The 17,167-nt window shown below is 36.2% G+C and overlaps 2 protein-coding genes across 4 annotated transcripts; both read right to left on the reverse strand.

Annotated features, from left to right (window-relative positions):
• Positions 1–1,002: 1,002 nt before the first annotated feature.
• LOC113714997 (uncharacterized) lies at positions 1,003–4,706 on the reverse strand. Its single transcript, XM_027239144.2, has 5 exons — positions 4,528–4,706; positions 2,151–2,474; positions 1,976–2,058; positions 1,764–1,845; positions 1,003–1,404 (listed from the first exon to the last, which is right to left on the reverse strand). The coding sequence occupies exons 1-5, from the start codon at positions 4,567–4,569 to the stop codon at positions 1,351–1,353; spliced, it is 585 nt and encodes a 194-aa protein (XP_027094945.1). The 5' UTR covers positions 4,570–4,706; the 3' UTR covers positions 1,003–1,350.
• Positions 4,707–6,263: 1,557 nt separating this feature from the next.
• LOC113715151 (alcohol dehydrogenase-like 1) lies at positions 6,264–9,893 on the reverse strand. 3 transcript variants are annotated; one of them, XM_027239368.2, is made up of 10 exons: positions 9,736–9,893; positions 9,485–9,624; positions 9,348–9,394; positions 8,928–9,250; positions 8,553–8,635; positions 8,188–8,263; positions 8,008–8,072; positions 7,825–7,920; positions 6,954–7,115; positions 6,264–6,563 (listed from the first exon to the last, which is right to left on the reverse strand). In XM_027239368.2, the coding sequence occupies exons 1-10, from the start codon at positions 9,785–9,787 to the stop codon at positions 6,447–6,449; spliced, it is 1,161 nt and encodes a 386-aa protein (XP_027095169.1). In that variant the 5' UTR covers positions 9,788–9,893; the 3' UTR covers positions 6,264–6,446. The 3 variants fall into 3 exon arrangements, with proteins under 3 accessions (XP_027095169.1, XP_027095170.1, XP_027095168.2); XM_027239369.2 differs by having other exon boundaries at positions 9,485–9,655; positions 9,736–9,882; XM_027239367.2 differs by having other exon boundaries at positions 9,485–9,650; positions 9,736–9,859.
• Positions 9,894–17,167: the final 7,274 nt, after the last annotated feature.

Here is a 17,167-nt window from a genome sequence, read left to right on the forward strand (position 1 = left end):
TAAAAGAGTAAAAAAGGAGACAGATGTGAACTGTTATCTGATATCTGTTCAGTCCAAAGGAAAAATGGAGTTTGATTTTCATTTTGTTCTTGTAAAAGTACAAAAATTGGTAACTTGAAAACGTCGATAAGCTTCACATAATTTTGCTTCCCATTGAAATAAATGCATACAATTGCATGTTTAGGGGAAAACAAAGTGCTTTGACATTCTTTTGTGTAAGAGTTTCTATAATTATGCAAAAACAAAAAAACTATCACAAAACGTTTTAACAACTAAATGAATTAGATTCAACTCGTAAATCTTTTCAAGACCACTTAAATTTTTTGCTACTCAATTTTTTCAACAAGGTATATGAAAATGTGATTCATTGTTTGAATGGTTAAAGCTTTCAAAGCTGCATGTCTTAAATGTTGCATGAGGCTTTATGCATCTTCTGCTCTCTAGTTGCTTTTGTAGTTTGTGCATTTCGTTTGGGTTTCTGGATGTTTATCAAATGGTATAGTGATTCAACAGTTGTTTCTTTGGTTTCTATAGCCAAATTTGTAGAGAATATTGAGCAACAATTAACTAAGTGACCATTAGGATAGTATTACAAATTGTGCTCCATGTATAAGAATTTCAGTTGGGGTAAGTTTTGGAGTGAAAATTGATTATGTCGTTCAGAACCCTCAAGATGTTAACATGGGAGTAAAGTGTACATTACCTGGGTATTGGGGGGCAAAGTGTTACTCACTCCCCAAGTTCAGGTGGATAAGTGTAATTAACCCCATAAAAAGCTGTTTCGATATTAGAACCATGCTTTCTAAACTTATGTTAATTTTTGCATTTTGGTTCCATCATTGCGTGACGAAAACAAGCAATGAAGCAAACCAAATTCGTTTTGGAATGGGAGGGTACTTGACGATAACTCCATAAGCAATCTGTATACATCTACTGAGATTCATGCATCAGTCTGCTTTCTCATGTCACTGGTCTAGAAAATCTAGCATGGTAACTACCAAATAGTTCCACAAGTTCTAATAAGCTTTATTCTGTGACACGTAGAAAAATCGTTTGCCCAGCAAGAAGTTCTAACCGGGCATCCGCCCAATGATTCATCACTGTTACAAATGTCAAGCTTGACAAAGGGAACAAAGAGAGGTCTACTCAAAGGTATGATGATTCATCAGCGACAAATTCATTGGTTGAGGGGCAACAAGTTTCGTGCTTGAACAAGCTCCAATACAGAATACAGAAGCCAAAATTTTTATTATCTCGGTTGATTGAAAAGGATTCTCTCTATGCGTATGGAAAGACAGCAGGCATCTCGCAAGTCAACTCCAGGAACCATCTTCGATTGGCTGGCATCATCTACAAAGGACCCGGAAAGGTGCCATTCTCCCTTTGCTCGTTCCATCTATCAATCTGCAGGGTTAAAACATAATGCAGAAACATAAAAACCAAATACTAGAAAGAAACCAGGAAATGCACTTTCAATGTTCATGCAGACTTGAATTGCTTTCTTGACATCTAGATTGCAGTCGTGATCTAGCAGTGCAAAGTAGCAAGATATTGTGTCCAACCAGTAGACAACAAAATCATTTTTATCAGAAATCTCCGTGTATTTTATCCTGGGTTTACTTTATTACTTCTTTGCAAGGAGGCCAGGAGGCCCAGGACAAAGCACGATGTCACCAGTGTCATGGATTTATGATTCTAGCACCAACATCCTAGAGTATCCCGTCTGTCCATGAGTAGAAAGTTGCGAAAGCAAAGCAACATACCCATTCCCCTGGGCAAAGTGAACGATAATATTTGGCAAACTTCTGACACTCAGAGGCACCTTCGCCCTTTGCTGCTATGCACCTGAGAAAATAAACTGGGTTATGATGCTGGAATGCCTGGACTAATTCACTAGCCTAACTCAAGCACAGTCTGCACAGGCTAACGAAATAAAAAGTAAAAGATAGAGCAGATGCCAACAAGAATAACTCACCTATGGTATTCAATATATCGGGTAAAGCAATGCCTGGTTTGATTTGTAGTTGGGAAACGGAAGTCTGCAGGTGCGGTCTCAAGCTGGTAGCGAAGACAATGAAGAGATGAATAAACCAAACATCAGGAGTACAAGCAATGGATAAAGGTCAAAATCAATTAGCAAGTAAACCAACCGTAAAATGTGGAGCATCTTCAATGGATTCTTGATCACCTGCCACCTCACTTTCAGCACTTTCACTAGCAGGTGTATCATCTCCAGAGCCAGCCTCAGCAGCAGGAGTGGCTTCAGTGCTTTCTCCAGCAGCAGTATCAGAAGCTTCACTGCTTCCATCAGCACCAGTAGGAGGGACTTCACTATTTTCAACGACAGGAGTATCCTCAGCTTTCTCGACAACTTCTTCTGCAACAGTAATATTTTCTGAAGTTTTAACTTCAGCTTCTTCCACAGGTTTTGTTATGACTTCAGATGTTTCTTCTTTTCCCTTCAATAGATATTGCTGCTAGGCAAAAGAATTATCAGACAATCAGGTATCACGGAGAAACAAAAGAAAGCAAGTGTTGCCTATCCAAATCCACATGCACAAGTCATCAAAACAAAAGTACGGCAACAACAAGAAATGAATTGGCATCAATTGTGCAGAATCTGTAGAAAACTAACCAACTAGAATGGAGTCAAGGAGGCATGACAAGGTTTAATCTGTAATATAAAGCTGCATATTAAGTTTGCAAAAAGAAAATTACAAATGCATCGTGGAAGATGAAAGCTCAAGACATCACAAAATTCTGACGTCATTATGCCATGAAAATGTCACACAGAGAGGAAAAGTTTAAGGACACAAGCATTTAAGAAGGCAAGCCAAAACTAAAGCTTGTCTTTCCAGCTTCTCAACTGTTCCTGAACCACTAATTTGGAGGTTTATTGTAAAAGTGGACCAGGTTCTTTTCTTAGTCTGCCTGCTTTTACTCAAACATGAATCTTTCCTTCCTAAGATATTAGTAAAAAAGCATTTACTGTTACCATACTTCGATTCACTCAATTTTACTGAACCAAAGATTTATCTAAACTCAGGTCAAGTAAGTTCAGGATACTTGGGCGCTCCAGCTAAAATCACATATCAGCTAGCACCCTTGCTTTCAGTAACAACTATTAAAGCATACTTTTCATCTATAACTGCTTACTGAATAAGCTCAATATTTTCTCTAGATATATTTTGAATATGGACCTTCTCTCTGTTTTGAGTTGTACAAGGATAACCATCAGCTCTGCCAACTGAAAAGCACGAAAAGACCAAATCTTTGTAAAGCAATTCTGAAAGCAAACTGTCCATTAAACAGTACATCTTAAGCTCAGGGAATATGCCCTAAGCTTGTTACATTGCATTACAAGCTCCTTTGTACTAGATAGTACAAGTAGTAAACACGGATGATTCACGGCTACGAGCGATTGAATGCACACTTCATAAAAACTATGTTATCGTGCAAAATATAACTTGTTATCCTACTTATCAGATAAACTGCTTACAGAACTTCTCATATGCAGTTAGCCCGCAATATCGCAGGGAAAAACATGTTCCAACTTGAATTTTAAAGATTCAATCGTACAGGTGATATGTCAAATGTATCATTCAATCATCACTTGTTTGGATGATTTATGATACTATGGGTTTGCTCGAGCAATCTTGGATTGCATCTAAAGGATACAAACAATGACCTTAAGCATGCATCAATTTTAAACCAGCGACAACAAGATTGTTACTTTGAAAACACTGGATCCCTTGTCCTCAATACAATCATGTGGTCTCAGAAAGAATGTGATTTCAACACAATCACGCTTCATTTGGACAGAAGGAAACTGAGAGAAATGAAAGACTTGCAGAGAAAAGTGAAACTTTCACTCTAGAATTTTCAGATGGGGAGAAAAGAAAAATAATTGGAAACACCTTCAAAAAAAAACTTTCCAGCAGTTCATTTTGTTTCTTCCATCCTCAGAGAAAGCAAGACTTTTTCGTTAAAATTCTTAAAATTTGACGTCTTCCACCAAACAAACATCAAGACATACTAACAAATTGTTCCCCTCTTTTGTCTTTTTTGTGTTCTCCCATAACACAATTTCTTTCCCCTTTTTATCTTCTGTTCTTATACTCCAAAACTAGGCCTCCATCACATTTTCTCAGATCCAAATTCTTTAATCCAAATACAAACCTACAATTGTCCTCATACAAATACCATTCCTCCTTTCAACACTCCTCTCCCTACAATCTCCACATATTCAAGAGCGGATTTTTAGTTAAAGCAATGGACACACTTCAATCAGGAGGATTCTCACCATCCTAATCCCAAATTCCAGCAAACACTAGCAATTTCACAAGAACAACTCTCTATCCCAATAAAAACAAGATGTATAAAAAACCTAAACAAAATTTAGATCCTCAATTTCCCAGAAATACCCATTTCAACAACTATCAAGAATTCAACAATAACATCACAACATTTGAAATTTCAAGAACCCCGAAAGAAAAGCAGCATACAACAATCAAAAAAAGCGCAGACCTCGGATAAGGACGGGGGCTTGGCAGTTCCAACGTCGGCCATTGAATTCTGAGTCAGCTAACAAAAGGGCCGGTTTGGTTTGGATGAATGGAGACGATCGAGCTGCCTTAGGTTTTTACTACCAGTCCACAAGGTTCTACTGGAATCAGCAGTGAAGCTTAGACTGGTCGAGCCTAGCAGTTGTTAGCCGGTGAGGCCACTAACTGCAAGCCACGTTTCACTAAATCCTGGGCCGGTTGGAGTTGGACTTGTTTGGGTTTTCACTTGAATCCAATATTGAGCAATAAGGTCTAGTCAGGACTATTACCTAGGTTAATGCCTGTTGACATGGGCCTCGTTGTAAGTCGAGTCTAGTCGAGTTTTGAACTTATCAAGTTGAGGTGGAGTTGTTAATGTGCGAACTCGAGTTTGTCGAGCCAAAAAAATGAAATTCGAGCTCAACTCGGCTTAGGAAAAGAAAAGTTCGAACTCGACTTATTTTTGGCTCGCGAGCAGCTCGAGACGTCAACGCGAATTTCGCTTGACATTCTAACTCGCGAGGAGCTCGAAGTTAGCTCAATTTTAATTGATGTATGGGTATTTTTATAATTTCACATCAATTCGAACTTTTCGAACGGCTTGTCGAGCAATCCAATCTAACAAATGATTGCTCGAGTTCGACTCGTACGTATTAACGCTGAGTTTGAACTCGACGTTGACTCAAGCTCTAACTCGAGCTGTTCGATTGCAGCCTTGGTCGACCTTTTGCCTTTTTTGTTTATACTTCGGTATTGACCAGGAAGATATTCACTACTAATCATGAATAGCAATTATGAGTATCAGATTTTGCATTTTTTAAATTTGGTTTTTTATAGAAAAAATAATTTCATTAAAATCTACACTAATGGTAGAAATTATATCAATCATACATAAATGCAAACAAATCTGAAGAATAAATACTTAATACTACGAATCTAGAAAATTAATATAATATTATACGAAAACTCCAAAAAATCAAAAGATAAATACTTGTAACTCCAAAAAATCAAAAGATAAATACTTGTAACTCCAAGATTATTTGTACATCCTTCCAACTATACTACACAATTCCTTCCAGATCTAGTAATCAACTAATTCAAAACCAAGCATTAAGGTGAAATCTGACAACGTAGATCTAAGGTGAAATCTGACGAGTTAGATCTAAAGAATATCAGATTCGACAACCAATTTTGAAAAACAAAACACTGAGATCTAATATCAGAAATAGACTAACTTAGATCTTGTTAGGGTTGTCAAGGAGATCGGATTAGATCTTGTTAGGGTATCGGATTTATATCTAGGAAGTTGGGTTTGTGCTAACCGAATCAATGCTAATTTTGGGGGGTGGAGGGAAATGATGATTCTTTTAGATTGTTAGTGGCCATTGAGGTGGTGAGATTGCAAATACATCACGTTAGTGTATATTTGGAGCTAAATGGTTGAAATCTATCACAGTCCAAAGCATTGAGATCCGGCCTTCAACCAAACCAGCCTCTTGAGATTACGTTCTCAAATATGCAACTAGGATTTTAGAAACCTCTATTCACCCCCCCCCCCCCCCACCAAAAAAAAACAAATGAACTTTGCAGGCAGCAAGAGGTGAGACATAATCAGCTTCACTTCTAGTTAAGCATTGATGATTTTCAGCAGGTTACGATAGTTCTGACAATTTCTTTTAATGCCACCATTCACCTCAATTTCGAAATAAACTATGAACAGAACCCATAAAATTTTCTCCCCCCTTTTGGGTTGCATTATCAAATAAAAGTGAAACCCGGAAAGCCAAAATTGAGAACGTACAGTTTATGATCACATAATTTTTTTTTAGATATCAACCGTAAATACAAGTTTATTGGCAAATTCGCAAGTGTCTTTTTGCTGGCACTGCAGTAGGATGGGTTCTATCTATCCATCCATATAATGCAACGAAGGCTCTTCCCTTGGAGAAGCAAATCAAATGCCTTATTTATGTCCTCAAAGTTGACTTCGTGTGTTATGAAACCATCCAAACGTAGCTCCTGCCAAATCATCAAACAAAAAATAAAAAAGAAGAAGAAGACAGAGAATTGCATCCTGTCATATTGCTTTGAACATATTTAACTCTTGCCCTGTTTTCTTTGCTTCAATGCTTTTCATTCACCATACGTGGGAAAAATTTTCCATTTCTTTTATCAACGCTAACTCATTCAAATAACTTTAGAAATGGTCGAAACAAATGAGAATGTAAAATTTTGTACCTCCGTCGGTGCTGGTATCAGAGTATTAAATGGTTGATAAAATAAAGCTTTTTTTCTTTTGGCTGATGGGATCCCAAAAAACTGTTTTTTTTTTTTTTTTTGGGTTGTTGTCTCCACATTACTTTTCAACATTTTCTTTTTGGGATATTTACGTAATTAAAATTAACTTACTTTTTTTAGATACTTTTGAGCCAGGTGTGGAATATCTTGTTTGGGTTTGATTCCTCCAAGAGTAGCTCCCATTATACTTTTCCCCGTAAGGATCTCAAGAGGGTGGATGCTTAGTGGGCTGCCATGAAGGTCCGCACCCAATATAACAGTCTTTCCACATCCCTGAACCATTGAACATGCACAAAATCAACATTACACTACATTCCTCACTTGAATCACAATGCATTACAACTTTCAGGAATTTTTGTTTAGCAAATTAAAATGGTAGATGATGGTAAAACAATTACGATATATCATGCATAATCAGTAGTCTTAATTAGTATAAAAAAAAAATCAACACTATCTAATCCGTCTTACACATTTCTTTAGAATTTCCTTCCGACTTTTGTTAAGCAAATAGTGCTGGACAATTTCCAAGAATCCCATTAATAAATTTGTTAGATTTTCCTTTAAAAAAGAAAAAGGATGAATGGGCTATCGTCTTTGATTGAGTTGATTGTAACTAGTAACTTATAAGGTATCCGTTTTGCCAACTTAGAATTCCCCCTAATGTTTTAGGGGGAACGAATGGTGTAGGAGTCATGAAATGTATAAAAGTTCTGAAAATTTCATGACATAGAAAATGTTATCAAATGAGATTTTTTTTTTTTTTTGTCGCAACGACAACGAAAATGTTATCTGAGGGGAAGGAGAGTCGACGGGAAACTCCGTCGAAGGAAGACACCCGAAAGTGACAGTCACAATTAAGTGGCAAGTTTTGGTGCTACCAACAGCGCAAGAGGCTGCTGGCGTTATCAAATGAGATATATGGAGAATTGGAGATGGATAAAAACATGAAAGAAAAAGGAGGGAAAGAGAGAGAGAAGGAGACCTGCCGAGAACCATCGAAAGCCTCCCTGATGAGGGAAGTTGATCCAACGCACTCGAAGCAATAATCAGCACCACCATCTGTCATCTCCCGTATTACCTGCTCCATTGTTTTCAAGAAATCATCATCATATTGCTTACCGATGATAACCCTTCACATGTACTGCTAAAAATGGATGCTTTATACCTGGCTCACTGAATCTTTCCCACAAGAAGTAGGATTAACAAAATCTGTAACTCCAAACTTCTTAGCTGTCAAATTCACACCATTACAGAGCCAAATGAATTGAACACCAAAAAAGAGGAATTAAAATTCGTGCTGTATGGTATAGGAAAATTGAATGTCAGGATCAGAAACCAAACCAACCAATTTCAAATTTTTCAAGATTCTTATCAATTCCAATAATTTTTGAAGCTCCACGTATCCTTGCTCCCTCTGCAACCTGTTACAATTTAATGTTGTTGTCATCTTCAGATTACTGAGATGGATACCAAGTGGGGAATGAAAAAGGTAGTAATAAAATGCAATGAAAGAAGAGGAGGGGGGGAGGGATGGTTGGGGGGGCCAAGAAAACTTTGGACCAAACAACTCTTATCAACTTCAGACTATAAATAATCTAGAAAACAAAGGGACCGAACAGTTCTTATCAACTTCAGACTAATTAAGTGAGATCTTAGATTAGAAATACATGAACAAAAGATTAAAGAGTTGAAGGCCAAGACTAATGCTACCGCAAGTCCCACTGTTCCAAGTCCAAAAATTGCTACCGTAGAGCCCTCCTCAATCTGTGCAGCCTTCATTGTAGCACCAACTCCTGCAGTAGGTCGACCATCGATAAATTGCTCAAACCTTACATTCAACTTCTCCCTTTGGGAACAAATTCCCCAGAGATTGTGCAAGAATTAATGGTGACCTATATATAGGTTCATATATAACTTAAAACATGTTGATTTCTTGGAATTCTTGTGACTTCTCCATCGCGAAAAGCTCGGATTGTACGAGGAAGCCAAAAGAAATCGAAAAATCTGCCAACCAAAACATTGCCTAATAATAGGAGCAGAATTGAGATAAGTTTGATTCTAATAGTCCATGATCATGTGACTAACCCGTGGTCACGCCACAGCTGAGCAAGCAGGCTTTGTCTACTGGAACCTCAGGGCTGATTTTCACAAGATGCGTCATATCCACCACAGTATATTCAGAAAAGCTAGAAGCAAAAAGGAAGTGATGCAAAGGCTGTCCATCCTTGTCCAAAAACCTGCTACTTCCATCCCTTGGCATCGCATTGAGTGATGCAGCTGGGAATTTGGTGCAAGCATTGCCCTTAAATTTGCAATCCCTGCATTCTCCACAGTTCCTCTGCACTACTGGTAGTACTAAATCCCCTGCTTTTACTTCCACCACATTTTCCCCCACACTCTCAACAATCCTATGACCAAGAGCACAAGAAATTCGATTTCACAGTCAAGAAGATACGCTAGTAGCAAGCAACAAGTTCCAGAGATACGAAAGAAGTGCATAATTACCCGGCTGCTTCGTGACCAAAAATTCCTGGGAAAAATGAGAATGGCCCCTAAGAAATCATATGAAAATAATGCCTCAGAAAGAAATTCATTCAGACTAAAAAATGGTATTCAGATAAGCATGTTTTGGTGGGACTAACGGACTCTGATCGCCAGAAGCTAATATCACCGTGACAAAGGGACGTGCAAATAATCTTGACTCGAACCTCCCCAATCTTGGGAGGAGCTACTTGAATCTCTTCCATCACTAGGGGCTCTCCAGCTCCTCTGCATACCGCAGCTGTGGGATCATGTATCGTGCAACAACTGATCTAATTAGCCATAATTAACATATAAGAACCATGATAAAATAATGAAATCAGAACTGTTCAGCGGATAGTTTTAGATGAACCTCTGCATCTTATGGGCTTTCCTGCGGTATCTGACCGGAATTTGGCTTCCATGACGACTGGGTGTATTTTTCTTTTCTTTTCCTTTTCCTTGCTTCCGTGCGTTTTTTCTTCTGTTTGATAGGGTGTAGTAAAATATTTTTATTAACATATAGACAAAAGGGAGCCACAGGCAATTGAAAGTTTCATGGTCCAACCTACTACTCCCGTGAGGCGTGAGTGAGTTTTACAGTCTGCTTGACTGAAGCGCATATTGCAGTTGACCTTTCGATCCTTTCTCCTTTTGGACACGTGCTACTTGTTTCTTATTTCTCTGTTACTGTTTCTACCCTAAATGCAGTCCCCATAGCCCTTGACAAGAAGCTCAGGCTAGAGCAGTAAACCAGTCAGCCGAGTTTTGACTTAATCGAATCAAATTTTAATTTAATTTTATTAAACTCAACTTCGATTTCAAATTTAGTGAATTTTTAATATAAAATTCGAACTGAAGTTCAATCTCAAATTTGAAGCTCGTCGAATTCGCGCTCGATTTACAACGTTTGACTCCCACGGTACTTGGTTATATATATGGGTAATTTGGGTACCGGGATTCTCGGAGTAGCGCTGCTCCTCTTTCGCCTATGTGGTGTCTGACTGCTCGTGGACACTAATGTAGCAGAAGTAACTCTCGTTGATTCCTCTTACTTTCACCCATTTTAATAGTTTTGTTCATCTATCTCCTCGTTGATTGTGTAAAAAAGTGATTAGGAGGCAATCTATGGTTGTTTGGGCAGTGCAGCGGCAATTCGCTATAATGGTTGTATGGGGAATCTTTTTATAATGACTAATTATTCGGAAAAAATTATGCAAGTACTATAGAATAGCATCATCAATTGATTAAAAAAAAATCATGCATGTGGCTTGTGATTCTACAAGGTGCAAAAAAAATAACATCATCAATTGACTGAAAGAAAAAATCGTCTGATTGAGACCAACATTAATTAAAATTTTTTTTTTTTTGTGACAGTATATCGGATCACGAAATACTTGAATCTTTACTCGTTTGTTTTTTCATACATCTTCTTCCCTACTAATTTGAAACGCCAAAAAAATCTGCACGTCAAATTTTTGCACTGGCATGAACGCTGAAAAGTCTCTTGGATTGAATACCGGCTCTCTAATGGTGATCTTTACTGTAGCTGACCAATTATTAGCTAGCAGGACAATCTCCTAAAAAATATGAAGAAAGGTGTTCTATTTAATTTAGGGTTAATACCACTTTGTCCCCCCAAATTTTGGACGATTACTCACTTCAGTCCCTAAACTTCAAAATGGGACATTTAAATCCCTAAACTTATAAATATCTCCCACTTAAGGAAAATTGTTAACAAATCCTGAATGCCGTTGGTGGTCGAAGTGTCCCATTTTATAAGGATTTAGGGATTTAAGTGTCTCATTTTATAAGTTTAGGGACTTAAGTGGGAAGTATTTATAAGTTTAGGGATTTAAGTGTCCCATTTTGAAATTTAGGGACTAAAGTGGGTAATCGTCCAAAATTTGGGAGGACAAAGTGGAATTAACCCTTTAATTTATGATGTACGTGATCTAAGAAAAAGGTAAAGAAAATGAGAGAGAGAGAGAGAGAGAGAGAGGGAGAATTAGAGAAAAGCAATTTTGAGTTGGATATGTGCCGGTTCTGGGGGGGTTGGGTTGGGTAGATATAAGTCTCCTGGGAGGCCTCCAAAAGTTGCCGGCTTTTGGAGGTTCTTCTAGGGTTTAGGTTTGTAAAAGCCGTAACTTTAACTTCGGTTAGAAAAGGTCAAGAGTTGGATATGTGCACCACCAACGAACAAGTCAAAAACGCATGCTTGTTCATAATTTCAAATCAAATGTTCCATATGCTCACAGAGATGGGCAGGTAATGCAGGCATCCGGTTTTTGACCGGGGAAGTCAGCAAAATAAGTCGACTTTTTTTTTAAAAAAATGAGGGACCATTTTGACTGATTTTAAATGCGAGAAATTAAAATTTTTTTTTAAATGTGGAGGACCAAATTGATGTGATGTTAGTACTTTTAATTTCAATTTTGTCCTCTCAACTTTGAAATTCAAATTTGAATCCAATGTGAAGCAAAGGTAAAGATAGGGATAATATTTTTTAAAAAAATCAAAAATAAATTTTACTTTAATAATATGACAAACATTTTCAACATCATAAAATAAAAAGTATGATACTCTTAATAGGTGCAAAGAAGTAGCTTGTTACCAAAGATGGAAAAGTGTGTTTAGATTATAAATTATTTGAGATAATTTTGTGAAAAAAGTACTGCAGCACTTTTTTGATACGATGTAGGTGAAATAAAAAGGTGATTGGAAAATATGTTGATGATACAAGCAAATCAGTGTGTGTAAATAAGGTGTAAATAAAGTATAATTTTTTACAATCCAAACACATATTTCCAAGCAGTGACAACATTTGTTATGTTGATTTAGTCAAGAAGACTTTTGTTTTGTTGGTTGACCTCTGAGGGAGGGACCTTCTTGTCATTGTTGGGGATTATTGAGAACATTTGTTGAAGATCAAGATCCACTACTGATTCTACATTTTCTACTTAGTCAGCCTAAACTGAAATTTGATTCAATTATTACATTGATCTTTTCTAGACTTGGACTTAACGAATTGGCCCTTCACCCTTGCCCTTTAGAGGATTCAAATCATACAATACAAGATGGATGGGCTTTCTCCATCCGGGCATTTGTTGGTAATGCTACTAGCGGGTCTGAACTTGATTCGTTTGCAGCTCCATCTTTGTTTTTGCCAAATTCATTAATCCCAGATTCCCCACCCTAAAATAAAAAAAAATGAAACTAGCTTTAATTTTTAAAAATTAACTTTCATATGGTTTTGATAAATTTATTTGTTATCATTCATTCTCCTTATTAATATTCGGTATATTAGATCAATATCCTAGGCTTAACTAATTTAATGCTGCCAATATTGCCTTTGGTCCCGACTCCCCTGCCAAAAATAATATTCATGCCATTTGAATTTCACCCAATGAGTTGGAGAAATTTCACGGTGCCTTTTGGGAATCAATCCTCTATCGTTAATAATGCTTTATGTTTTAATTAATTAAAAAAGTTATAATTTATGATACAAAAAAAAATTGTAAGTAGTAAAGCATCTAAGCATCATCAAATCTCCAACTTCTCTCTACTACTCCTCTTCTCCAACTTTTCTCTATTGTTCATTTTCTTTGAATCCCTTCCTCTTCGACAGGGAGGCATGATCTCCCTTCCATAGGTTTCGTTTTTGTAATTTTCTAATAAAGTCTCTCCTAATTTTTCTTAGTAAGAAATATTTGTTTCTCCTAGGGTTCGTAGTGAGAATTTTTGTTCTCCTAGGAGTTTTTAGTGAGATTTTGTGTTATTTTTCCTTATTTTGTTGTTTAAATTTGAATTTATTTCAGATCTGAATTTGTTTCAGATTTGGGTCTATTTGGCAGATCTCATCATCTTTATTGGAATTTATAACTGTTGATTAACAGATTTGACGATTGCAACATGTACAGAGTGGGCTGCAGTGATTTATTCTATAAGGAGATGATTTTAAACTTGATTGTATTTTTTAGATTTGTTCTTAATTTCTCAAGTTTTTCGTATCTGTTAAATTGCAAATCTACAATTTTAGTACATGTTTTATCTGCCATCAAGGCAACGTTTTATATCAATCGTTCTGGACGATTTCCAGCAATTCGTCAATGAAATATATTTTGTTATAAAAAAAAATCCACTAAGCATCGGAACTCTATATGCATCTAAGCCTGATTTATGATTAAAAACAAGGAGAACTTCTCCCTCTTCACCCTTTTTTTTTTCTTTCTTTTTTAAGTGGAAGGGAAAAATGGGAGCAAGAGGATAGAGGTGCCTAGAAAAGAATGTTAATTATGCAGCATCCAATGGGGAAGTTACTGATAGTTAAAAAATTTAAAGTACTACATCACTTGGCTACATCACTTTGTTTGGATAGGGTATTATTTGAAATATTATTTGGAATAATTACTGTAGCATTTTTTGTGATGTGATGTATGTGAGATAAAAAGGTGGTTGGGAATATAAAAAGGTGGGTTGAAAAATGTGTTTATGATGCAAGCGAAATATTATTTGAGATAAATTCACTATCCACAAATGTGTTTATGATGCAAGCGAAAAATGTGTTTATTGTGTTTGGAATTGAAAGTTGGAAGGATTTCCAATTCTCATAGTTGCATTTATGTCTTGAACATTTAACACAAAACCATGTCAAAATTTTAGAAAAAAAAAGTGCGATTTATTTCATGATTATTATTAAACCACCCCAATTTTTATGTAATTGAAGAAACCAAAGTAATATGAAAATCAGGTGGCATACCAATACCATTGCATGACATAAAATGAATAAACAGAAGGGCTAAGAGCCTAGCATTAGCTGCTTGTATAGCTCGTGGACCTCCAGCAAAATTTGCCTAAATCCTCTTGTATTAGACGCTTGTAACTTTGCAAGAGATTCTATACAAAGGTCGTCAATTTGGGCAATCAAAACCTATGTCGGCCCAAGCCGAAGATGTTGAACCATCCAAGACTTGTATAATATGAGTGTGAAAATTCTCAAGCCTTTAAGCAGACAATAGGAAAAGTTAATTCAATGATTGAGATTTTCAAACCATCTCACCTCATCGTTTGAGTTTCATTCATGGTTTCTGTCTCGAGTTACCATTTGCTAAAGCTAGCATGTCTCAATCAGATTATTATACTCGGGTAAAAGGGCGTATTGTTAGAGAATTGAGCACAATTTTATGTCGTCAGATCCAACGAAGCTCTCTAAGATATTCAAGTTTGTCATTTGTCAACCCAACTTCCAAAAAGTCATATTTCAATTTAGCCCATAAAACTGTAATTTTATTTTTAAGAGTTTCTATAGAAAAATATATTATAACGATTTGAAATATGTGATGTAACAAAAAGGTGATTGAAAAATATGTTAACGAGAAACGTAAAATTTTTTAATTTTTTTTTTGCAAAAAATCGCAATCCAAACATCGGTTGAATAAGTCATAATATCATGTCTCATGGGATGCCCCTTAGACATGAATAGCAACTTATAGGAAAAAAAGTAGTAATATGAAAGTATACGCTTTGGAAGTTCATCTTACCCATGACTGGCTAAATAATTTTTCAATGTCTGCATCGGCGGTCTGGCACATTCACATATATTTTTTTTTTACATTCATCAAATCGACAACTGATAAGCAAAAAGTCAATGGTCAAATTAGCAGCAAATCACATGGATGATTAGAGTGCGTGCAATTAAATCATACTAATTCTACAACGTCATTGAAATTAATATTTCATGATAGAACCTGTTTCCTCCGTCTGTTCTTGTTTGTCGTGGCAATTTCTAGCCTTCCAGATCCTAAGCAAAGCAAAGTACCTTACAAAAACAATTATGTTCTATTGTATAATCAGCATCTATCTCAAGGACAATGGAATTCCTTTTTTAAGAAAAAAATTTTGATGGGTTCAACTCCGATCATTACTGCGAGTTAAAGCATGCAGTCGAAGCCATAGATAACTTATAGGAGTTCTTACAGATCGTTCGTCAACACAACTCTCACATCGACAGCAAAATTCAAACACAAAATCTTTTATGAGAATGTAATCCGTCGTTATAAATTGAACCAACTTATATTGGCTTGAATTTCAAATATTCATAAAGTAGCCAAGTGTTATATCTTGAACAAGTACTTTATTCGGTTCTCATTTTAAAATTCAGTTTCTTTTGGAAGGAGATAGCGATGCACAAAGCAATTCTCTTTTTCTTTCTTTCTTTCTTTTGCTTTTGAAAGGTTGCTTACACTTCTCAAAAGAGCTGCATGTTATTTTCGTGTTGATGGTTATTATAGGGCTCTGTGCAGTTTTACTCAGGAACCATACCTTCATTGTTTGCTGCAATTTCCCTTTCGTTCTCCCATCTTTCAAGGGATAAGCACCAATCGAGCTGAAAGAAGACAATGAACCCCCCTCCCCCCCCCTCTTCCCCCAAAGTTATTGAAGGGGGAATACAAAAAGGCAATAAAACTTGAACCTTGTGAGACCATGGATTAAATTTGTAGATTTCTCAATGTAATATACACGAAAAAGCTTCTTACGTATGAAAGTTGAAGCATCGAAACTGTGTTAATGGACTAAGAGATAATGATTACATTAGTTAAATCTTTATCTAAATTTGTTGGTTATCAGGTCAAGCTATTGTTTGACCAGTCTTCGCATATAGCAACGACCGTCATAATATTGGAATGGAACAAAGAAAAAATGGCACGGTCACAGGTAGTCCGTAGCAGTAGTAGTATCAAGTATCAAGAAACTCACTTGATGACCAGCAGGTCGTTGGAAAAGGGCAAAGCAAACAACGTAAATTTACCACCAGAACATGATAAAACGGCTACTTCATAGGTAAAGTAACGAAAGAAGAATGAAAAAGTCGAGCCCACCAATAATTTCTTGGCAAATTTGGAATCGGCATGATTATATTCTTTGCCCTTTAAACAAGCAAGCATCTTTTTCCTCCCTCGTTGCTCACCTGTGAAACTATAGCCCAACTGCGGAATAAACACGATCACTTGCTTTAGGAGTAATGTGCTGGTCTTCCTCCTAATACGACATCAGTACAGTGCAAATCATGTTGAGAACCTAATCATCAAACGTATTCCGCACGATCACTTGCTTTACAATATTGATTTGGACCCTACTTACAACGGCACCAAGCTCATGAACCCCCAATTGAACATATATTAGATTAGATGAAATTCAGATCAAGTAAGAGTATGTTTTTTTATACATTGTGAGCGTATAATTTTTCTTTTTTTAATAATAATAAGTTTAGATCATTGTTACGTAACATAAATTCAAATCACGTACATATGACGTATATGCATGATTGTTAGTGTGAAAAAAAAATCAATTCAAAAGTTAATCATTAAATAAATACATGACCAAGTCATCCTGTCTCAACTCAGCTCTTGAAATGCTTGACTCAAGAGAAAAGACCAGTTCAATTAAAGTTTTTTTTTGGAAATTTTTTTATAGAGAAATTTAGTTGAAACACTTTTTTTTTAATAAAAAATTGAGGTATAAGTATGTTAGATAAGAAAAAAAAAAGTGGTTGTAAAACATATTTTTAAAAAAATGAGGATTAATTAACACCTTTAGTACACGCCATACATTTATATAAGTAAAGTTAAAATAAGTGACATATGTACATAGTTAGCTGTCATTATATATGAAATTAATTCAAAAAAATATTATTATTATTTAAAATCCAAAAAGAGGAAGTTTTGCTACAACACTCATGAGAATGTATTAGATACATACCATGTAACAAAAATATGCGGTATCTCAACGTTTAGTAAGGATCTCAA

This window comes from Coffea arabica, chromosome 10c, assembly GCF_036785885.1.
Source record: "Coffea arabica cultivar ET-39 chromosome 10c, Coffea Arabica ET-39 HiFi, whole genome shotgun sequence".
Classification (NCBI taxonomy): Eukaryota; Viridiplantae; Streptophyta; class Magnoliopsida; order Gentianales; family Rubiaceae; genus Coffea; species Coffea arabica.

What these genes read in the sequence shown, in the direction of transcription:
- LOC113715151 (XM_027239368.2), bottom strand. Translation starts at nt 9,787, where the DNA reads ATGGAAGCCAAATTCCGGTCAGATACCGCAGGAAAGCCCATAAGATGC. An exon ending in GCTTCTGGCGATCAGAGTCC is followed by an intron (nt 9,395 to 9,484) that starts GTTAGTCCCACC and finishes ATGATTTCTTAG; the next exon opens with GGGCCATTCTCATTTTTCCC. An exon ending in GGAAAGATTCAGTGAGCCAG is followed by an intron (nt 7,921 to 8,007) that starts GTATAAAGCATC and finishes ACAATGGAGCAG; the next exon opens with GTAATACGGGAGATGACAGA.
- LOC113714997 (XM_027239144.2), bottom strand. Translation starts at nt 4,569, where the DNA reads ATGGCCGACGTTGGAACTGCCAAGCCCCCGTCCTTATCCGAG. An exon ending in AGCCCCCGTCCTTATCCGAG is followed by an intron (nt 2,475 to 4,527) that starts GTCTGCGCTTTT and finishes TTTGCCTAGCAG; the next exon opens with CAATATCTATTGAAGGGAAA. An exon ending in CACTTTGCCCAGGGGAATGG is followed by an intron (nt 1,405 to 1,763) that starts GTATGTTGCTTT and finishes TTAACCCTGCAG; the next exon opens with ATTGATAGATGGAACGAGCA.